This window comes from Hydra vulgaris, chromosome 06 (assembly GCF_038396675.1).
Source record: "Hydra vulgaris chromosome 06, alternate assembly HydraT2T_AEP".
In the NCBI taxonomy this organism is placed as follows: Eukaryota; Metazoa; Cnidaria; class Hydrozoa; order Anthoathecata; family Hydridae; genus Hydra; species Hydra vulgaris.
This window is the reverse complement of record NC_088925.1, coordinates 49,728,935-49,753,621: the sequence shown is the minus strand read 5'-3', so window position 1 is coordinate 49,753,621 and position 24,687 is coordinate 49,728,935. Positions and strand designations below refer to the sequence as shown.

Here is a 24,687-nt window from a genome sequence, read left to right as displayed (position 1 = left end):
TTCACCTTTAAATTGCGTGTCTGAACATTTAGAAAAGGAAACCATAGATGATAGACCTTCAAGAGAAAGCGAATTTCAGCCATCTGAACTGGACTCTTCTAGTTTAGGTCCTTTAGCAGAACGAGTAAAGAGAAAGAAAAGCAATAGGCCACAGCCAGAAACATGGAATGAAAATGTAGCAAAGACAAAGAGGCTTAAAGGTGAAGAGTAAACCATCAGACGAGCAGTTGTTAATGAAGAAAAAAAGATAGGTAAAAAAATGTGACTCTCGATTTTGCCAGAAATCAAAACTCAGAAACTGCTGGGATGTAGCAGAAGAAGAAAGAAATTTGATCTATACATCTTTTTGGGAAATGACATCCTGGAGTGAGAGGCAAAATGTTGTCAGAGCCATGGTAACATCTGTTTAAAAGAAACAAAAGAAATCAGAAAATAACAAAAGGTCTCATAATTTCATGTATAAATCGAGACTTCAAAATGGAACTGTTGTACAAGTGTGCAAAATAATGTTTTGTTCCACTTTAGGAATGCCAGAAAGAACTATTAATGATTGGCTAAATGCTGGAACTGGTAAATGTCCAGATGATATGGAAGAGATTGAAAAATCTGTTCCTAGTAAAAACATGTCTGATGAAGACTCACAATTTATAAAAGACTGGCTACTTAAAGTACCCTTAAATGATTTATACATCAGATGCAATCTCTGCTGAAAGAAGAGTAGCTATATTAACATATTTTAAGAATACCTTTCAAGATGTCTCTCAAGATGTCTGTTTTTATGTCTCGCAAAGACCAATGTGACATTTTTATCGCAGCAGAACACCAGACTCATTTAGCTCATTTAGACTCATTTAGAAGAGAACACCAGACTCATTTAGCTTTGAAAGATGATGATCAAAAGTAAAAAGATCAAGACAAAGAAAGAGGATAAATGGATAAAAGTGTATCAGTTTGGACTATGGACACTCAGTCAGTGCTACTTTGTCCTCAGAATAAAGCAAGCGCATTGTATTACAAGACAAATCTACAGGTGCATAATTTCACAATGTATAACATGTGTAAGCGAGATAGGTATTGTTATGTATGGGACGAAACTAAAGGGGATGTCTCAAGTGAAGTATTTGCATATTTGCAATACTCACATTTTAAAACCATACTTCATGCAGAAGTATGGTTTTAAAACAGAACTTCAAAACAGAAATATCAAAGAACTTATAATATGGAGCAACGGTTGCTATCAAAACAAAAATGCATATTTATCAAACATTTACTATTGTTTATCAAAAGAGACAGGTGTCTCTATCTATCAAAATTATCTTGTTTCTGGACATACGAACATGGAATGTGATGCAATCCACAGTGTCATTGAGAGAAATATTGTCAGTGACGTGTACACTCCCAGAGATTTAGTTGTAATGATGCAGACTGCCAGGCAAAACCCCAAGCCATATTTTTTGAATCAGATGGACTTTAGTGACTTTGCCAAATTAAAAGAGACCTACTTTACCAGCATTAGACCAGGTAAAAAAGTTGGTGATCCCACAGTAAGCAAGATTAGCATGCTCTGGTACCACCCTGATGGAAAAGTGGTACTCGTTTCAGGAGCACCCAGAACACAGTTGAATGGCTCCCTATGTACACTAACTGTAGGCCTATCAGCAAAAGAAAGTTTGATGATCTTCAAAGCATGAAAACTATCTTACCCAAAGATGTACATGCGTTTTATAATGCACTTTCATTTCGATGAACTTTGAGCAATAACAATTATTCAATACTGCAACTAGAAAAGTTATCTTACAATATAATATTTGAATAATTTGAAAAGTTATCTTAAATACTTTAAATGTTTCAGTAATGTTATTACATACTAATCAAATAAAAGCTGTTTTTGTGTGTTACTGTTACTATAAAATTATATTTTCTGTTATTAACATGAAAAAAATTGTGTTTTTTGAAAAAAAACTTTCATCAATCATTTTTTTCTCTTGTAAATGTTTTATTAAATTAAATGTATTATTAAGTAGTACAATAAATACAAGCTGTATTCACATGTTACAAACTCTTTCTATTATAATTGTTTTCTTAGAATCACAATCGCCTAAATCATAATAAGAACTTGTTTTAATGCCTATGTCATTTGCCTAAGTCATTTTCTTAGGATACCAGTTGCCTATATCCTATTGTGTCTCAACGGTAATACACAAATCACTTTTAAAGTAATATATGAAAGCATCAAAGTTATAAGATGCCACAAAATAAACCAAAGTGACCTAGCAAAAAAAAATACCGAAGTTATTCAGTATTTTTTAGTTTTCTTAAAACAAGAAAAAATGACTTAGGTGATTGTGCTATGATCGTGACGATATATAAATTATGTGTATATATATGCTTTTCTTTGCGTATTTAATGACATCTGTTTTGGTTTCTGCGTTTGTTTTGGTTAAATTATGAAAACTAAATTGAAAGTGAAAGTATAGTTCTTAAAATTTTAATTAAATAAAAATAAATCTTTTACTTTTTCCGAGGTAAAAGGTCTGCATTCTTCAAGAAAGTTAAAATCTTGATTTTTACTATTTTAACTACAGGTTGCTCTTATTTAAACTATTTTTTTCAAACCTAAAAATAGTATTCAACAGAAAAAACCTAAAAATAGTATTCAACAGAAGCTCACGAAAATGGAATTGTGTAAGAAATTCTTTATTTCTTTTTACATTTATTGGCCTTCTTTTTGTTAGTTAGTTAAATACTATGAACTCTAGTAACAATTATTTTAATTCCCTTATTTTAGGTGTTGACATTAACGATAATCTCAACAATATGATTGCTCCATCTATAAGTCAAGAAAGTAAGTCAAAATTATAATTTAAGAATACCGTAGCACAAATTTTTTTCATTTTATTAACTCTATTTATTGAAGCCAAAGTGTAATGATCCACCCCTTATTTTTCTTTATGCCACTTAAATTAAGTTTACTTTTAACTTAAGCATCCAACACTGTTTTGGATTATCTAAATATTAATGGAGGCATTGTATCCCTCAAAAATCCAGATTTGGTTTTAACCAATCGCCATTTTTTACAAATTTGTAAAGAAAAAGATAAATTTAACTTGACATGGCTGCATCTTTCAGTATTTTTCACATCCTTGTTTAAATATCCTATATCTAGAGTTATGCTGATCAAGTGCCTTCAAAAGTCAAAAGATTTCATTGCAAAATTATATCGTGCTAAATATTTTGATTTAACAAAGTGTTTTTTTAAGCTCTGTTTTCTCTTTGAATGTTGCATTTTATGATGTTGATTTGTTACCTTCTGATGCTTGTTCTACCCCTACTTTTATCCATAATAGTGAAATTGTTCCAAATCAAGTTACTGATTTTGTATCTTCTGATGTAAACTTGCAAATTGCTAATGATGATTTTTTGTGCTCTGCTACCCCAACTTCTATTGTATACATCCCTTTATAAAATGGTTCTAATAATTTTCTTCTTAAAACGCAAATCAATGAAGAGAATCTCCCAGTTTCCAATTTGGATAAAAAACTCCCTATATTATCTGGTGATTTGACCTATCAAATAAAGAAATATAAACAAAGAATCAATCATCTTACATTGCAAAATAAACAAATTAATAGAAGATGTTATGAATATAAAAGAAAATATCAAGCAGTCTTGTCAAAATATCAAAAAATTGTCAGAAATGTCAACAAAAGAGAAGTTAGGAAGGATTGTAGGATTAACCAATTGTTGCAAATAAGTTTAAGATTAAAAAAAGAAATTGATTTGGCTAGAAAGTGTTCCTAATCAAATTGACAAAAGGTATTTAAAGAAAAAAAATGAAAACACTGTTTTGAAAACATCTGATTAAACAAATGATTCATTCTTAAAGTAGAGTTTGAACTACTTTGAAAATCTTACAGAAGAGCTGAAGGAAAGAGTTGACATTTTTGAAAAAAATGTAATTGATGTTTATGAAGGAGGTGGATATAATGATGAAATTCGCTCACTATATTACAACCTTTTAATTGTAAATGTTTCTGTTAATAATGTTGAATCTGTTATCAGAACTGTACTACAAAAATGGCTGGAATTTCATGTGGCATACTTACAAAAAAATCTTTGGTTGCTGAATTTTTTAGAGAAATGAACCTTTTATTAAAAGCTCAAGTTAGAGATGCTATGTTGAATAGTACAAACAATATTCTTCATACAGATGGCACAAAGTATAATTTTAGGGAGGTTGGTAGTTTTCAAGTCACAACGTCATTTGGTAGCTACACGTTTGGGATAGAAGATATGTTCTTGGGAGAGGTACAATCTTATTTTAAAGAGTTAAAAAATTTACTTACTGATATGTCTCAGATATTTTCTCCTGAAAAAGAAAACTACGAGGATGATCTTAGGAAACTTATTTTTTCATTCAAATCTTTGATGACAGATTGCAATATAGTTAATTCAAGTTTTTTAGCCAATTTAAACATTGAAGACAAGCAATTTTGCCTTTTGTTGTTGAAAACTATGATCAGCTTCTTTTAAATGAAAAATGAAAAATTTCTTAAATGTATCATGTTTTTTGTGGCTTACACATTATCCACAAACTAGGAATATACCCAGAAAAAGCAATCATAGAATGGGAAAAAGTGGTTGAACAAGAAAGTAGTATTATGGTGGTTTTAAAAATTTACAAAACTCTTGCACTTTTGATATTTTGTATGAACTTTCAATACTTACAAACTATAGACATAGTGATCAGCAGAATGGAAAAGCTGATAAATGGAAGGCATTTTTGCGTAAAAGTTTTTCGAAAAATTTTATGGTTTCATTTCTGCATCATCGCTTTAACATTATATTTGTACTTGGTGGAGCAACGTATTTTCATAAAGATCACCTTAAAGAATTTGTTTTCAATCTTCATGGTTCAAATTACCTTCATGAGTCAATTAGGCACAATATTGACAGCATAATTTTTCATGCTTCAACTAGAGCTCTAGGAATTTTTAATAAACTAATATCAGGACCTCTTTTTCGTATTATTGAAGAGGAGGGTCATATTTTTTTTTTGAATACCGTTTGGTCACAAATGTTTAATTATTTTGTTTGTTGTTCTTCTGATGCATCAAAAATGTTAAGTGGTTCTACAATTTTTGATGGAGCGTTTAGTGTCACAGGGTCTGTGTGTTTTGTGATTGCGATGTTATTATTGTGATGTTTTGTGTTGACAGTCAACTTGGCTTACATTCTCGCTGGTGTCTATTGTTAAAAATGATTATTAGATTGTTTCGTTACTGAAACTTGCTACTTCTAATCATTCACTAAAAGCCAAGAAATAAGTTTTAGAATAAAAATATTTTTTTATGTTATTTTAATTTTTTATCTTAGGCATTGTCAATAGTTCACATAAACAATCTCAAAGAGTAAGTTTCTTATTTTATACTTATTTAATTTTTAATTTTTAAACAATATGTATATTTATATATATATATATATATATATATATATATATATATATATATACCTAATAAAGTAGTTCTCAGTAATTTACTGATATTTTTTGATAATTTACAGTAATATACTATTTACAATAGTATCAGTAATTTATGATCGGTCTGTAATTTTTCAAAACTTAATTCTTTATTTAATTTTTAAAACGAATTAAAAAAATATTTTAAATGCATTGTGTATCTTTGTTTCTAATAATAATTTTTTTACATTTTTAGGTAGAGTTTTTGCTGTTATACCTGCCTATTGCTGTTGTAAGTACTCCAAATTTCAGAAAGTTTATTTGCTGTAGGTTATTTTCATTAAAAATTAAATTTTAATTTTATTGAAGAATCTTCTCTCTGGTAAATAAATCATTCTGTAAAATTCTGACAAATTTTAATGCCTTTACACAGTAATTTACTAACCCGTCTGTAAATTATTTAATAATTTCAAAATGGTGTACTATTTGGATTCCATGATTTGTTTATGCATATTTGTATGGTGTAATTAAAATATAACCCCAAATTTTATTTTCCAAAACTAAGTAAATAAGTGAAAATCCTCAGTCTGTAAAATAGATGATTCCGGAAAATCTAGTCAGGTTAAAAAAAAATTGGATCATTATGAAAAATTTCAAGTCAAATATAATAACGGTTCAAAAATATCAAATATATTCAAAGTCAATATGCCCAATTGGTTTGTGCAGCCCTTTTGCAGTAATTTACTGACCGGTCTGTAAATTATAAAATAATTTCAAAATGATGTAGTATTTGGATTCCATGATTCCTTTATGCATATTTGTATGGTGTAATTATAATATAACCCCAAGTTTTATTTTCCCAAACTAAGTAAATAAGTGAAAACCATCAGTCTGTAAAATAGATGATTCTGGTAAATCTCAATAGATTAACAAAAATATTTTGGGGTATTTTTTTTCTTATAGTTGGTGAATCTCTACGGAAAATTTAAAGTCAAATGTAATAATGGTTCAAAAGTTATTCTAAAGTCAATATGACACCAAAACTAAGTAAATAAGTTAAAACCCAGTCTGTAAAATAAACAATTCTGGACAATCCTGTCAGAATTAAATAAAAATATTTTGGTATTTTATTTTCTTATAGTTGGTGAATTAATATGGAAAATTTCAAGTCAAATATAATAACGGTTCAAGAGTTATTCAAAAGTCAATATGACACCAAAACTAAGTAAATACTCTTCATCTTCTAGGATTAACTCTTACTTCCAATCTTTCTAGGAAACCATATATCAAATCAGTTGCAAAATTAGCATCTGCTAAGGTTGCATCTCTTTATCGAGCTCGTCACTTTCTTACTTCGGATTCTATTCTCTATCTCTATAAATCTCAAATCCGCCTTGTATGGAATACTGTTGCCATATCTGAAGCGGATCTTCTAATGATGCCCTTTCTCTTTTAGACAAGGTGCAAAAACGCATTGTAAACATAGTTGGACCTGCTCTTGCAGCCAACCTCCAACCATTGTCACATCGTCGTAATGTTGCTTCTCTTTCTCTTTTCTACAAATACTATAATGGGCACTGCTCTAAAGAGCTAGCGTCTCTTGTGCCATCTACTAAAATTCATTCTCGTGTTACTCGTCATTCAATTAAGTGTCATCCTTTTTCTGTGACTGTTCCTAAGTGCTCCAAAAACGCTTATTCATCTAGTTTTTTTCCTCGAACATCAGTTCTTTGGAATTTGCTTCCTTCATCTTGCTTTCCTGATTCATATAATTTGCAATCTTTTAAGACGTCCGTCAATCGTTATCTTGCTCTACAATCTTCATTTTTTTTCTTTCAGTAACTTCCAACTTTAATTAGTGGCTGCTTGCAGCCTTGTTAGAAGCAAAGATGTTTAAAAAAAAAAAAAATTATAAGTAAAAACCCTCAGTCTGTAAAATAGAAGAATCTGGGCAATTCTGACAGAATTTACAAAATTTTTTTTTGGTATTTTATTTACTTATAGTTGTTGAATCAATATGGGAAATTTCAAGTCAAATGTAAAAACAGTACAAAAGTTATTCAAAAGTCAATATGATCCAAAAATAATCTCTTTTATGGTGCCATAACACCGCACATTTTCCATACTTAAGCCCTATACCTTTCGTCAAAAAATCATCAATTTTTGCACGACAAAAAATTCAATAACTTTGGATCCGCTCAACTTCAAAGGCCTAATGACCCCTCATTTTTTAAGTCAAGTCAAGCTCTATACAATGATGTAAATTATATATGCTTATTTGAATTATAACAAAATTGTCTGGAATGGCTACCTTAGACTAAGGCTTAGTAAATCACTTGATATGAGGTTGGTGCGATAATGGTATTGTGTGGTAATGCCACTAATTAAAGTTGGAAGTTACTGAAAGTTATCTGTCTGAATTATCACCACCCCCTAGAAAATCACTAAACTTGCGCATGAATTATTACCTCTCCCTAATAAATCATTCAGTAAAAGATGATTTGGTAATGTTATTTAGTGAAAGAGGTAGAAACTATACAACTATGAATAATTAGTATATATATTTACATGAAATACTCTTCAAATATTTTTATGTTAGTCTGAATTATCACCTCCCCCCTAGGAAATCACTCTAGTAATCCAGTCAGTATAAGATGATTTCATAATGTCATTTAGTGATAGAAATTATACAGCAATAAATAATTAGTCTTATATTTACACGAAAATCACCTCCCCGTAGGAAATCACTCAATATGAGATGGTGCAATAATGGTATAGTGTGATAATGATAAAAGTATGTTATTTAGTGATTATACAACTAAAATTATGCACCTGTAAATTAATTAGTCATTTATTTACTTAAAAATATTCTAAAAAATTCTTTATATCTGTTTAAATTATCAGCTCCCTCCTAGTAAGTTACTAAAATTGCGCCTGAATTATCACCTCCCTACTATTAAATCACTAAAATTGTGTCCGAATATCCTGCCCCACCTTGCTAATTTTTAAATAAATTCCAGCTGAATTATCACCTCCGACTAGTAATTTACTAAAATTGCATCCAAACTATTATCTCACTTCTAGTAAATCACTAAAATTGTGCCTAAATTATAACCTCCCCCTAGTAAATCATTCAATATGAGCAGCCGTGGCGCAGTGGTACTTCCCTCAGAAACAAAGGATCCGTTTTTCAAACCCCTCCTCTGGGGAAGTTATGCAACATCGGTTAGGAAAGAGGCGAGAACTTCCAATTAAATGCTCATCCGTGGTGCTCTGTGATAAGACCGTAAGGTCTTCTTGGGGCACCTAAATAAAATTAAAAAAAGATGTATGATAATGGTATTGAATAATAATAAAAGAAATGACTTTTTCTTTACTTTAAGAACATTGGAAAAAAGACTAGTGTTAGTTATACTTTAATTTAATAGTTATCAATACAACGTATCATAATAATTTTAATTTAAAGATATAGTAATGTTAAAACAGTTTTTATATTTTTCCAAGTTTAAAAATATCAAATTTTTATTATGTAAAAAATTTTAAGTTCTATTTTTGCCATTTCTTTTGTTCTGTTTTCATAAACTGGTGTTGTACATTTTATATTTTTGTTTTAAGGATTATATTGTTTATGCGAATTTAATATCTATGCATTATATTCTCTTTTTTTTGTCTTTTTTTAGTTCGACTTAGAGGTTCAGTCCTTCTTTGTTAATTATGTTTAAATTGCCTACTGTTGAAGTATGGTTTAAATTTAGTACATTTTCATGCTTTGAAATTTACTTTATTGATCATTACCCAACAGTTTATGTAATAAAGTTGAATTCAACACAAGGTAAGAAAAACTGTTTTTTCTGACAACGCCATTATACATTATTTTGTGAATATTATTTACATGTTGTTACTGTTTTCACTTGTTTTCATCAGATCATTACATTTTGGTTAAATGTACCTCACACTCAGTGACAACCAACCCCGTGGTTGGGGTTGGTTGTCACACAGCAGAGGTCTTTGAAAAATAATTTTACAACAAAATATATTTAATTCGATGTCATGAAATTGTTGTAATAGTTCCCGGAAATAGTTAAAGTACCTTTGTGCAAAGTTTCGCTTTGATTTATTGGAAAATAAAATAAAAGCAGCCTTAAACGTAAAAAGTGTTATAGTTGTACAAAAAATTTAGAAAGAATTATAAAAGGCCACAACTATGCGTTAATTAATAAAAATGAACATATAAAAGAAAAAAACACTGATTATTGTAATTGCAAACAAAAAATAGATTGCCCTTTATATGGAAAATGCCTTTCGAAAAATGTAATTTACAAGTGCATGTTTCCTCACAAAATAACAATATATTGGCTTAACAATATATTTCCATTCCCTCCGAGATGGAATGGAAAAAACGTTATGCCAACCACAAACAATCGTTTAAACACAAAAAATATTCAAAAGAGACTATGCTGTCAAAATATATTTGGGATTTAAAATAAAAAAATAAAAATTTTAATTTGCAATGGTCTATTCTAAAATCTGCCCCTGCCTATAATAACATTTCCAAAAAATGTATGCTATGTTTGCATGAAAAATTTGAAATAATTACTCATTTAAATCAAGAAAATTTATTAAATAAAAAATCTGAATTAATTTCTAAATGTAGGCATGAAAATAAATACCTCTTAAAAAATTATAAAAACAAATGACAATATTTAATAATTACTTTCTGTAACTTCCCGTTAACAAAAAAATATAGTAATTAAAATTTTTTTTATAATAATTTAAAACTTTCAGTAAAATATTTTTTTCTATAAATTGAATTTTTTTTGAGATTTAGTAACTCTTCCTGATGATCCAGGAATGGTGAAACTTAAAGTTGAAGATAAAAGTTAGATAAGTGTTTTTTACGAATTTATTATTGCTCTGTTCTTTAAGAACATTGAGCACTCTATTTGTAAAATACACTAACATAATTTACATATATATATATATATATATATATATATATATATATATATATATATATATATATATATATATAATAATAATAATAATAATAATAATAATAATAATAATAATAATAATAGTAACAATAATAATAATAATAATAACAATAAAAACCAGTTCTAAGCGCCGTTTCCCTGAAACAGAAAATATATATAAAACTCTTTCAATATCAGGAACTATTTCTTGATGAATAGACATCAAAGCTAAAGAATTAAATTTTGACTCTGCCATGCGGTTTCGTGTATAAGTTTTTAGCCTGTGCCTAACAGAAATGCTACGCTCACATGTAATAATAGGTATTGTTCCAATTATCAAAAAACCTTCCCTTATATTCGGAAAACCTCTCATATCAAAAGTTTGAAAAGTATCTGTAATAGTTGATGAGACTACAGATTGACTGTTCCAAAATGTTTCCCACAAATCTAATTCCGCATAATTCAAAGTAGGATGAGGCATATCTGTTATATAAGAATGCAAAAACTCAGAAAAATCTAACTTCCACAATTTTTTTTTATACAACAGCAATAGGAACACCATATAAACATTTTTAAACAATCATCTCACCATCATTAACTCATCTTCTAACTCATTAATTAAATAATTTAGAAGAGGTAATGTAATGCAATGTTTATAATAATCTGAAATAGTGTTTAAGGGATAATTACCTCTACATTTTTGTCTGCCACACAACATTGGTTTAATTTCTGGAACATCAAAAGTCTTAGCTAGATCGAGAGCAATTGAGTACCAGTCAGTATAATAGACAGCAACATTTTTTTCCCATAATTTGTATTTTTAAAGACTTAATTTCGTTACATTGTTGTGATATATCAAATGTTTTAGTTTGTAGAACAATCGTGATGGCATAGATGTAAAACATTATTTTTCTTTTTTTAAACCTAAACTTACAACAAAGGAAAAATCAATAATGAGATTTAAAAAATATGAAGCTTTGGAAGATGTATCAATATTATAGTTCTTACCTTCAATGCATGAAATTTCTTCCATTGAATGAAAAAACTAAAATGTAGGCAAATGTATAAAAAAAACATCTAGATCTCTAAGTTTCTGAATTCATATAGTTCTACATGTATCAATCAATTTTGCTTGACCTGGAATAATAAACTTATTGAGACGGCTTGAATGTTTGGGAGATAAGTTACAAAAGTAAGATATATCTTTGATTTGATCAAGAACATTTTTAACACTCTGAACATTGCATGATTTATTAACAACTAAATTAAGTTTATGGCATGCACAGTAAACAAAAAGTGCTTTTGGTTTATAAGTTTACTTCTAGTTGATACACCTCTTAATTTTCCAGACATTCCTCCTGCATCATCATATTCTTGACGTCTACGTTTTTAGATATCGAGACCAAGATCATAAATTGCAGAAATTATATTTTGGGCAAGATTAAAACCAGTTGTGTCTGATTTACATTCAATAAATCGCAGAAAGTCTTCGCAAACACTGTTATCACAAGCAATATATCTTATTACAAAAGATAGCTGTTCTACATTAGAACAATCATTGGCTTCATCGCACTATATAGAAAAATAGGCGGACCTTTTAATTTTTTTAGAACTGCTTTAATTGCAATTCCGCTGCGTTTGATAAGTTGGCTTTAGATATATATATATATTGCATTTTTAGGAGCAGAATAAATAAGTTGCTCAAAAACACCTGCTTTAATACTAAAATTTAAAAGTTCTACAAAATTACAAATACCAATATTGTCTTTACCTTTTTCTCTAATCTCTGGATGATATTTACTGTCATCACAATGAACTTGAAAATCAATATCATTCCGACGAAAAAAGTTGTTTTTATGATTGGAATTAATTTTTATTACTTTTTTATACTACCAATGTCTACTTCAGTAAGATTTGAATTAGATCTAGATTGTAGCATATCAAGACAATGCATAGACATTTGGTGAAGTTGACAACTACTATTGTGATCTTTATAAACACGAGTTGCATTACCCCAAATTATAAAAATTTTTTGGATTAAATTAATTATTAATGTATTGTTTGGAACATTACTACTAAACAGTATAATTAGTAAAACATAAGTAAAAAGTATAAACTTATTAAACTAGATTCGACAATAAAGAATCATCTTTGCCAGCATTTAAATGTCTTCCTCACTCATAGTAAGTATAAATTTCATAAAATAGAAGACTTGAAGATTGATCTGATGTACAAGGAATACAAGTAGGCAAGATTTGATTAGGAGTAGCATTAACATTTAAACCTGTGATTTTAATTTCATTATCTTCGCAAAATCTTATTTGAGATTGAACTTATGCCTTTTTTTTTGAAAAGAAATTTTTAGGAGGTTGACAATTTAAATTAAGAGTAACTTAGTAGTAGCAAGAGAATGTGACAGAATACTTGGTAAAACTGAACATGATCATTTTTCAAAATAACTTTTGAAATTTTTTTTTAAGCATAAAACTTCTTTTTTCATAACAGGGACAAAGTGATTAGGTGACCACATGTTTTTATCTCTGGAAATAAAAGAGCAATCTGTGTTCACACCATGAATTGCTGTGAACACAGATTGTTATCTGTTCTCAAACCTGCTAAATTTTTCGATTCTTTGACTTTCTTTTCTTATTATGCATGTTCTATTTGTAAAAAGGCGCGTAAGCTGTCTTAATTCGTTTTGTTGTAGAACGCGCTCATTGTGTAAAATGTTATGCTTCAATGAGTCCAGCTGTATGTATTGCAAAATTTTATTAGAAAACTCGTGCGTTAAGATTAATGTTTATATGTTAGTGTTATTATGTCAGGTTGTAAAATTATTATATTTATGTTTAAGGCACACAAGTTTTCAATTTAGGAAAGCTGATCTTCTCCATCATGGCTATTAATATCTTAACGTGCAACATAAACGGTCTAAACAACCATGACAAACTCTTTTGGGTTCCTTAACAAATACTCCTTTGATCTTATCCTCCTTCCGGAAACTAAATCCGAACCTTCCACTGTTAAACAGTGGAGTGACGAATGGACTGGCGAGTCTATTTGGAGCTTCGGTCCAAGTCATAACTGTTGTGGGGTGGCAGTTCTCTCTAAATCCAACGTTTCTTTAAACGAACTAAAAAGGGACAACAACGGGAGAATATTAAACGTCATGATAAAAATTGATGAACACAAAATGCAGGTGCTGAATATTTATGCTCCTATTGTGCCGAGAGAAAGACGCCTTTTTTCGGCGGCCTTGGAGACATCTCGCAGGACACAGGACTACCTGTTCTGTTGGCCGAAGATTTCAACATGGTTGAAAGCCTGCCTCTTGACACAGAAGGCTCTAACAATGCTAAATAACACACCTACGGCATTGCTGAACTCGGGGTCTTTCAAGGTAAGTATAACCTAGTAGATGTTTTTTGTTACAAGTTTCCTAACAAAAGAGAATTCACATGGCGCAATCAGACGGTTAAATGTAGACTCAACAGAATCTACTGCCCTGATAAAGTCGCCAAAAAAACAACATACACCAAAATTCTCACCAACCCTTTTTCCGACCACGAGTTCGTGTCAACAACTGTAAATTTTAGTAAAACTAGGAGAGGACCAGGGTACTGGAAATTAAATTGTTCCCTATTGGAGATAGAGGTACATAGACAAAAAATTGAACTCTTAATTCAAGATTGGCAAACTAGAAAACGGTCCTAAAAGTCAATTTTAAAATGGTGGGACGACTGCAAATTAACTTTTTGTTAGGGCTGAATTACAACACATATCGATACAGGAAAGTGCGAAAAACATAAAAAACATCAAGAAGATAGAAAACGAAACATACCAGCCACTCTATGAAAAAATCAGTAATTTCACTAATTCCAAAACAAGGAGATCTTACTGAATGCAAAAATTGGAGGCCCATATCCTTAATCGGCGCTTGTTACAAAATAATCACAAAAGCGCTGGCCCTTAATATAATATAAAATTTTTTTAGAAAAAATAGAATAAAAAAATCCAAAGAAAAACTATTTCTCAAATAGTTTTTCTTTGGATTTTTACAAAATAAAAAACACAATTAGTGATATTAAAAAAACTTAGGATATCGTGAATAAGTAATTGGGATTAAAAACTGCAAAATTAATAGTTTACCTGCTCATTTTGTCATAGATAATAATGAGTATGACATTAAAAATGCAATTTCAGAAAAATTTAACAGTTTTTTTGTCAACATAGGCTCAAATCTGGCTTTAAAAGTCCATTGTCCAAACAACTCATTTAAACCTTATCTAACTAGTGTCAACAACGAATTAATATTTAAAGAACTAAAAATTGATGAATTCGAAAGTTCATTAAACTCTCTTAAAATAAACAAGCTTCCAGGTATAGATGACATTTTCAGTAATACTGTAGTTGATGTCTTTTTTGAGATACGCAAACCTATTTTCAAAATATTTAAATCATTGATTAAAACTGGAACTAAACCAGATAAATTAAAAGTAGCTAAAATTGTACCTATTTTTAAAACCAGTGAAACATTTCTAATTAACAATTACATACCAATCTCAACACTTCCAACTTTTTTCTAAAATACTTGAAAGAATAATCTACAATAAATTATATGAATACCTAATTCAAAACAAAATCTTAAATAAAAAAACAAAACGGCTTTCAAGCTCAGCACTTAACAGAATATGCAATTTTAGATTTAGTTAATAGCATAAGTGATTCTTTTAATAAAAAGCAATTTATATTAGGTTTTTTTAGAATCTTCCACAATCCCTAAATAAACTCGATACAATAATGTTTGCTCATGACAAAAATTTGTTTCATTCATCAGTATCAACTGAAAATCTCTTTGCATATGTGAACAATGACCTTAAGAATCTAAACATTTGGTTTAAAGTAAATAAATTATCTTTAAATACAGGAAAAACAAAATACATCTTGTTTCATTCCAACCAGCAAAAAACAAACTACCAAGCATGCTACCATTTCTAAAAATTGGTATCATAATCATCAAAAGAACTGAAACCATTAAATCTCTTGGGATAATTATTGACGAAAAGATTTCTTGGAAAACCTTTATAATAACATTTACAAAGTCAAACCTATACTTTACCAGGAGAATCTAAAAATTCTCTACTTTTCTTATATACAATGTTATTTAACATATGCTAATATTGCCTAGGGAAGTACAAATAAATATAAACTAAATTCTCTAAATATACACCAGAAACACGACTTAAGATTGATTTATAATAAAAATAAATTCACTCATGCCGATCTTTTACTTAAAAACTTGAATGCTTTAAATATCTATCAAATTAACGTCTACCAAAATATTTTATTTATGCTCAAATATAAGCTCGGACTTGTCCAACTCATTTTACTTATAACTTTTTTCAAACAACGCCAACAAATATATCACACAAGGAACAGGAAACTTCACATTGCCTGTAAAAAAAAACAAAATTTTCGATATTTTTCAATTGTATACCGTAGCCCCTATTTATACAACAAAATACCTCAAAATATAGAACTTACTAAATTTATACAACAAAATAATACCTCAAAATATAGAACTTACTAAATTGGATAATCTTAATGACCCGAAGAAAAAAATAAAAGATCTCATTATTAACAAAACCAATTTTATCGATATGTATTAAATGTTAAAGAACAATTAATATAATAAAATATAATAAGAACAACTCAAATTATAAAAATAAATAAATAATAATAAAAAGAAAAAGAGAAAAAAAAAACATAGAAAAAAGAATAAATATAGTCAGCAACTACTCATAGTAAAATATTACTAAATGGTAGACCTCAAAAAGTTAATGTGTGTTTTATAAATTAATTTTTTAAATTTGATAGATAGCCAGCACTTTATATTATAAACCACGAATTTTTAAATAATTAACAGCATTGTTAACGCTTTTTAGATATTGTAAATATGTGTGGTTGACATTTATGTGAACTGGAGTCATGTAAATATTATTGTTTTTAAAATATATAATAGTGATTGGTGTAAAAAAAAAAATCATAAAATAAGAATCAAAGCGGTTTTTTAAGCGTAACGGAGAAGATCTAATTTTTGTTTTGTTTTGTTTAAATTTCTCATTGAAACATTGAAGCCGTAGATATTTTTGTCATTTATTTCTTTATAAATATATTTGTATACTACAAGTTTATTTTACTTTTTTTCAAGTTCTCACGAGGATTTTTTTTATAAGTTATAAAATTATTATAGGTGAATCCTGGGCATCGCAGGATACCCCCTAGATCCGCCCCTCAGTTTTGGGGGATGGAACTTGAGATGATAGCTCCTTAGTACAGTGACCATGATAGTATTTTTAGAAAAGAGAAAGAGACGCAACCTTACAACAACGGGAGTGAGGTTCAAGCTTGGCAGATAGAGCAGGTCTAACTACGCATTCTTTACAATGCGTTTTTGGACCTTGCCTAAAAGAGAAAGAGCATGATTAGAAGAACCAAATATGACAACAGTATTCTATATATGGATGAATAAGAGATTTTCATAGGTAGAGAATGGAATCAGAAGTAAGATAATGGCAAGCAAGATCAACAGAAGCCACAATAGCGGATGCTAACTTAGCAATCGATTGTATTTATGGTTTCAATGAGAGATCATTAGTAAAATATATAGTAAGATGTAAAGAAAAAGACTCATTGAAAGAATTGTCATTCATCAATATAATGTTGACAGTATTGGAATAGTTATTTGCAGTAAGTAAATGAGTTTTGTTGGAGTTAAAACTTACAAGCCACTGCATGTTCCAATCTTTTACAGAAGTGAGATCAGATTCCAGATTTGTTTAATATTACCAGTTTTTTTAATTTCTGTATTACTATTATTATTTTAATATTAAAAAGAAGAATGAGCGATTGAGTGAATAAATGAGTGCTCCTAAAATTACTAGATTCAAATTAAAAAAGAAACTAAAGTTTTTACAATATTTGGATGGAAGTAATGATCTTAATCCTACTGAAGTGTCGACTCTCAAAGATAGACTGAGAAAAGATCAGTTAATACAAGAATGCTTGATTATTGAAGATATTGACAGGTATGTAATGTAAAGTCACATTAAAGATTGCTGAAATTTGTTTATATTTACTTGTATCCACCATGCCAAACCTTTTGTTATTTGTTTTATTTTTAAGGAGTTTGATTTCTGTAAAAGAACCTTGTATGCAGTTAGTGGACTTAGTTCTTCAGTGAACAAGATCGAATAATTTTTTTCAGTTTCCGGAGGTAATAAACAAGATATCTTTGGTACAGAAAATAGAATTAGCCTGGAATAAGTTTGGTGATATTTTTAAAAGAAAAACAGCAAAAGAACTTGTTTCTACCTGGGAAATCAAAGTAGATTAGTTGCTTGACTTTAAAAAGGTTACAAAAAGTGAACTTATTTGGTTAAAAGCCGAAATAGAAAAAATCTATCAAAATATCATATGGCATGTAATGATACTAAGAAAACAGCTAGAAAGATTTAATTAGAAAGAAGTAGTGTAAACAGAAAGACAAATTTAGGAAAAAATATTGAAAAAAAAGAAGAAGCAACCTAAAAAAATTAAGATCTTGTAGAGACTTTAATAAGTGATGATGATTCAAATAGAATAGAAATGAACAATGAACCTACTTAAAATAATTTCTAGAAAACAAATTTTATGTCTCTTAATAATACTATTGAAGCTTTTTTGAGATTTGATCACCAGCTGTGACATTAGGAGTAGTTTCAGCTTTTCTTTAAGACCTTTTTGTAGTTAACTCTGGCACCTTATATGTTCTATTTGGCTGTAGTTCCTAAGAAAGTTGTCAGAGCTTGGAAAGCAGTCATGACTAAAACAAAGATATCTGAGGAAACAAAGATTCAAGAACAGCTTATTAAATTTTAATTTGTTGATGGCAAAAAAGATTTTACCAGAGTTTTAGAGCACAACCCTGTAACAAAATAGTTTTATCAAAGAATTATGAACAAAAAACACTTTATAGTTACTTCTGAACCGGGAGGACACTATATTACACAGGTATTGAAATATTTAATAAGATGGTTGCTTGAGGAGTACATAAATCTTTGGAAGTATTAGGAATTCAATAAACTCTGTAACTGGGAATTCAATAAACTCTGTAACTGATTCAGGGAAAGATGGAGGTTTATTGACAAATCTTGAACAATTGTTGAGTAGAAAGTTTTTCAGGTCTATTTGTATGCAACGTTGCAATAAACTTCTTTGAGATACCTTATTGTCACTCTAGATGGACTCACAAGATCAAAGGTTTGCTTTAATGGATAAACTGTAAAAGCTCTTTCTAACGTGAACAGTATGGAACAGTATGGAAAGACAAGATAAATTTAAAGCAATTGTGCAGTTTGAATCAATAATCCGGATCTCTAAAAAAATTCTTTATTCAATGTTGATAGAACAAATCTCTCTGCTATAAGCAAATTAAGTGTTTGACTACGGACAAGATGGGCCCAAATCTTAAAAAGGCTAAGTGTGGCAATCTTTACCGTAGTAGGTGACTTGCTACTGGAAAAGCTATTTTTTTTTTGTAAAAGTGACCATGGTCTTACAAACAATGTGCTTAAAAGATTTCTTTAAGTTTTATAATGGGTAGTTTAAGTGCATGTCTACAAGTGGTATAAAATCAAAGTAAAACACACTATTGCTGAGGCCCCGAAACACATATTAGCACACTTAAAACTACTGAGAAAACAGGAGGATGAAATAAAAGTAATCGTTACTTTTTACATCTAAAATAGAGCTTATTTCGCTTATTCTGAGTTTAAGGAATCTACGAGGTTTGCCTCAATGCCTAAACTTCACTCTAAAAAAGACTTAAGGACAATTTTTTTTAAACGACATTGGATTATTTATACTGGTTATACATGTTTTAACATAAATATGTAACCTTGAAAAAACAAATTTTTTTCTTTTTTATATTTGTTCAGACTCAAAGAACATCAAAATCGGATTAAGGTGGATAACCACAGAAAAAAAGAAAAAATCAGAACTGTAACAAAACTTTAAAAACCACCAGTTGACTGAGATAAAAAATTTGCAATCTGACATCTATAGAAAAAAAACTACCTGATAGGAAGAGAAAAAATTTTTTTAGATTCATTTTTCTCAAATTTTTTCTTTATATTTATAAACAAAAAAAAAAAAAAACCCTCCAGAAAAAAAGTGTAAAGAGTTTTGCTTGACTTTCTGTCCTCCCCCCGCGTTGTTGATTCTGATTTAATCTCAAGCTTTTGACGCCAATTATTTTATCGTTATTTTTATTTTTTAGACACAAAGAAAATCAAAATACGACAGAAATTCGCTGAGATATGATTTTCTGAAGTTCATCAATTTTACAATCTGACATTATAATATATAATAAGTAAAATTTCAACCCAAATTAGTGTGCGTCGGTTTTTCCTATTTTTTTAAATTGTAAAAAGAGAACTTTTTTTATGTAGTATTTAACTAGTATTACACTATTTAAAAATTGAAAGAAAAAAAATAATTGAAAAAATTTTTTTAATTAGGTCAACTTTGTATCAAAAGAAACGTAATTAAAAAAGGATTAAAAAAAAAAAAAAAGTTAAATAAAACGGGTAACTCGATTTTTTTTAGGAAGATATCGATTTCGCTTTTTTATTTTAGAGAAACAGCATTTATAAACTTGGAAATAATAATAATTTTGAAAATAATATATTAAGCTGGGTAATTTTGTCTTTGCAAAATTAATTGCCACCTAGTAATAACAAAAAAAAAAAAAAACTTTTCAATTAGGTTAAACTGGGTATCAAATGAGACGTAATTAAATAAGGATAAAAAAAATACTTTTTTGAAAAAAGTTAAGATTTTTGGATTTTTTTATGAGGAAACCCATCTTAGAAAATGTTCGTGGCCAGGAACTGGTAGTTTTCCTTCAATACCTAATACTACCAGTATAAACTTGAAGGAAATAGATTCTGGTACAAACTTTTAAATAATATGATGTAGATTACGTACTTACATGAATCTTTATTTGTTTTTACATCAGACCAACAAACACAAACTTTGAAAAAATAATAGTGTTACAAGTAAAAATCTTGCGTGTGCTCATTTAGTTCTGTATGTGTTTTTGAAGTACAACACGGTTTAAAAAAAGTAGAATATAGAAAATGTCATTAAAATACAAAAGGTTGGGTGAGTATGTAACACAAGACTACAAACGCAGCCTAATTTTTATTTTTTTAAATTTAGTTTAGTTAATTTTAGTGGTCAGAAAATTAAAATATTTACAACAATCCGTAATAAACTTATAGACTTGAAAAATCATAATTGTTCGCTATGTTTTATTTACCAACGAAGATTGCTGCATCAGGCACCTCTATACTAACAGTCTTAAGATACTTGTGCGCATCTGCGACAAAAATACCGTACTTTAAGAACATAATAGAATACTCATAGGGGGATCTAGGGTGGGACGAAGGGAGAAGCCGCTTCGGGCGCCAAATTGGCAACGGTGCCAAATTGACCTGTGAAAGTAAAAAAAAAACTTTTGAAGGATTTTTTTTATTTTCACTGATATTTTTATTTTTTAAATGGTTTTTTTAAATTAAAATTACTTTCAAAATCTATTATTTTTTTCACTTATATATGAAGAGCATGTTTGATAGTTTGGCAATTCTGAGATTAATCTCAACTGGTTTGAAGTTCGCTTATTAAGTTTACTTAGATCAAAACAAGCAAAATGGCGTAATTTGAAGAATAAAAAATTAGAACTCCAAAAGTAGATAAAGCAGTGAGAAAAAATCATTTCTTAAAATGAAAAGACAGAAGGCAAGTGAATCTCAAAACAGAAAAAGTGCTGCAAAAAGAGCAAAAAAAGATGCTTCATCCAAATCAAACAAATTTCATCAAAATATTGAAATGTGGCTAATGACAATTTCCTCATCTTTTTGAGTTGCAATGGTACAAATTGGAACAGAGACATCAAAACAAATTGGAACAGAGACATGCAAAATCAAAACTTCCCTTTCCCAACTGATGAAGAAAAAAAGAGAACATTGTCTAAGAAATGGTTTACACGTACACTTCACAATGGACAAAAAGTCTTACGAACATGGTTATATTATTCTCCTACAAAAAATGCCTTGTTTTTGTTTCTGCTACTGCCTATTTAATCGAGAATCTAACTCATCTACAAGAAGCAGCTTTGATCTCGAAAAAGGATTTTCACACTAGAAGAAGCATAATCCACAAATTCCAAGTCATGAGGGAAGCTCCGCTCATCGTTCGGCATTTTTAAAATGGAAAGAATTGGAAAGAGGCTTCAAAAATGATGGGCTAATTGATAATCAGCTTCAGATTTAACCCACTTGAGCTGCTCAGAAATGAAAGCAAGTTTTAGAGCGTGTTACTGCAGCAATTCAAATGCTTGCCCAGCAAAATTTAGCATTAAGAGGTCATAATGAATCTCTACAATCAGATGTAAACTCTAGAAATTTCCATGCTCTTATGAAGTTTTTAGCCAAATTTGACCCATTCATGAAAGAATATTTAGAATCAGTCAGCTCAAAATCTGGTTCTTTATCATATTTCTCTCATGAGATTCAAAATGAACTAATTGATCTGCTTGGTTCAAAAGTACGTAAATCTATAATACTTAATGTAAAAAATGTAAAGTATTACAGCATCATTTTTGATACCACTCTTGATTCATCACATGTTGATCAAATGTCTCAAATTATTAGATATATTGATATTGAAAGAGACAAAGTCACAGTGAAAGAAGCTTTTTTAGACTTTAATTTAAATTCACCGTAAATCGGCTGAAGTGATTACAACGGAAATAACAAAAAAAGCGTAATTTAGATGGATTGAATTTTCAAGACTGCAGGGGCCAATCCTATGATAACCAAGCAACTATGGCAGGAGCTAATTCTGGAGTTCATTAAAGAATATTAGACTTGACTTCATTAGCAATATTTGTCCCTTGCAATAACCACTCTTTAAATTTGGTTGGAGTCCATGCTGCTCATATAAATAGTCAAGCTATTACTTTTTTTGGCACATTAGAAAAATCATTTGTTTTTTCTCATCATTAACTCATAGATGGAAAGTTTTGAAAGAATATGTGAAAATAGCAGTGAAAAGCCATTCAGATACAAGATAGAGTTCAAAAGTAGCTGCATTTACCTACAACCAACTCAACTTGAGGAGAAGTTGGCAGCTTTGGAAATGTTACGTGATTCTTATGGAGAAACACTTGACTCACGAGGTGATGCTGGACTTATTCTTTCTGTCATTCAAAGGTTTGAGTCTGTGGCTCTTTTGTACTTCTGGTCTGAAATACTTCTTTCAATTGACTGAATTCAAAAGTGCTTACAAAGTAAAGAAATTACTTTCAGCCAAGCCTTAATTCAATTAGGAGCTTTGACTGATAAAATTGAAATTTGGAGAAATGCATTATGCCTAGTTGCATCATGTCAACGATCTTTCAGTAAGTTCAAACTAATTAAATCGTATTTGCGTTCTACAATGTCACAGGAAAGATTGTCAAATCTTGCACTTTTGTCTATTGAGCATAAATTTGCTTCTGAAATTGATTTCTGTGATATTCTTCAGGATTTTACAACTATAAAATCAAGATAAATACAATTTTAGCAGAAATACCTGTGCTCTAATGACTGTATGCTACGAAATAAATTGTAATAATAAATGTATAATATATATTCATTTATTAATTTGTCACTTATTCACTTTAAAGGAGTATTAATTTTTTTTTTTGCGTAAGGGGTGGGGGGCGCTAATTTCCCTATTTGCCCCTGGCAAAAAATTCCTAGATCCGCCACTGAGAATACTGGAAACATATGTAAATAGAGTTTATTTCTAGTTATCGTTTAAAAATTATCTTTTAACTAATTTAAATGTTCATCTAATCGACTTTTAAAAATATTGACGGCAACACAACACGGTTCGTGAAGAATTTCTCTCCTGGCATGCAATTGAATACTCTTTGCTGTGCAAGTCTTTGATTATGACCAAGCATAACATACTTTGACGACAAAGGACGATTGAATAATACATGAAAGTTTATTTCATCAAGTCCACGCATGAACTTGAACATCAGAATTAAATCACCTCTTATTCTTCTTTCTTCAAGTGTCGCAAGACCTAAGATGACAAATTTTCTTGACTACCCCTTTACCTTGTCAAAAATTTCCAGATCCTCCTCCCCCTATTTTGTTGAAATAATTAATAGACAGCCCCTAGGTACGACGTAATTAATGGACTAGCCCCTAAGTGCGGCCGTGGCGCAGTGGTTAGAACGCTTGCTTTATAAGCAGGAGACCCAGGTTCGAAACGAGCTCTGGACATATTTTCGCGTCACGGTAAGGAAGGAGGCGTGAACTTCCTGGTTAAATGCACTTCCGCGGTGCTCTGTGACAAAACCGTTAGGACTTCTTGGAGCACCTAAAATTAAAAAAAAAAAAAAAAAAGGAACAAAAAATTCATTAAAGGGATTAATTAACCAATTTAAGAAATTCGGCTAACGGTAGTTTTGCAATAGAACTTTTTTGTTTAATTTGCGCGTTAGTTTGCTTTAGTTAAATTTTTATTCTACATTGCAATAACAGAAAAAATTTTTACTCTATATTACAATAACAGAAAAAAATTTAATATTGTTTAAATAAAAAAATTATTTTTAATATCGAAAAAATATATATATATATATATATATATTTATATACGAAAATAATTAAGAGTATATATATATAAAATTTCATAAATTATTATGAATATTACAATTTATGTATATTACAAAAAAAGTGCGTATATGCGACTACCTGTAATATACATATTAATTTATAAATATAGGTTTATATAATAAAACGCGTATTCATTTGTTGTGGTACTACATATGTACATAGCCTTCTAAAAAGTAAAAAGAAAACCTAAAGAAATAGCCTCTATAAATATACCTATTTTTCGCAATTCTAATGGCTTATGGATAAAGTCGGGAAATCATGTGATTTGCGTAACACTATTACTAATAGCAATTGTTTTTGGGGGTAAAACTTGCTCCTCACCGTGCTATTGTTATTTCGCAAAGTATAATAGAATCAACGTACCCTGATGTATGTATGTCTATGTACCTCTAAAATGGTGTATGTGCTTAAATTTTGTTTGATTTATATTTAACTCAGAATAATTTTTGAAATGATAAAGATGAAAAATTGTGTCTTTTGA

At 29.5% G+C, this 24,687-nt stretch overlaps 1 protein-coding gene and 1 long non-coding RNA gene across 2 annotated transcripts in view; one reads left to right on the top strand and one right to left on the bottom strand.

Moving 5' to 3' along the window:
- Positions 1-24,687, bottom strand: part of LOC136081943 (uncharacterized) — a 73,145-nt gene that overhangs the window by 42,493 nt on the left and 5,965 nt on the right. The gene's annotated exons all lie outside the window — the stretch shown is intronic.
- The window catches only part of LOC105849645 (cation-dependent mannose-6-phosphate receptor), a 40,133-nt gene continuing 40,008 nt past the window's right edge, over positions 24,563-24,687 (top strand). Inside the window, exon 1 of the mRNA XM_065800385.1 lies at positions 24,563-24,605. Coding sequence (XP_065656457.1) covers positions 24,578-24,605 — 28 coding nt within the window. The 5' untranslated portion in view covers positions 24,563-24,577. The remainder of the gene's footprint in view (positions 24,606-24,687) is intronic.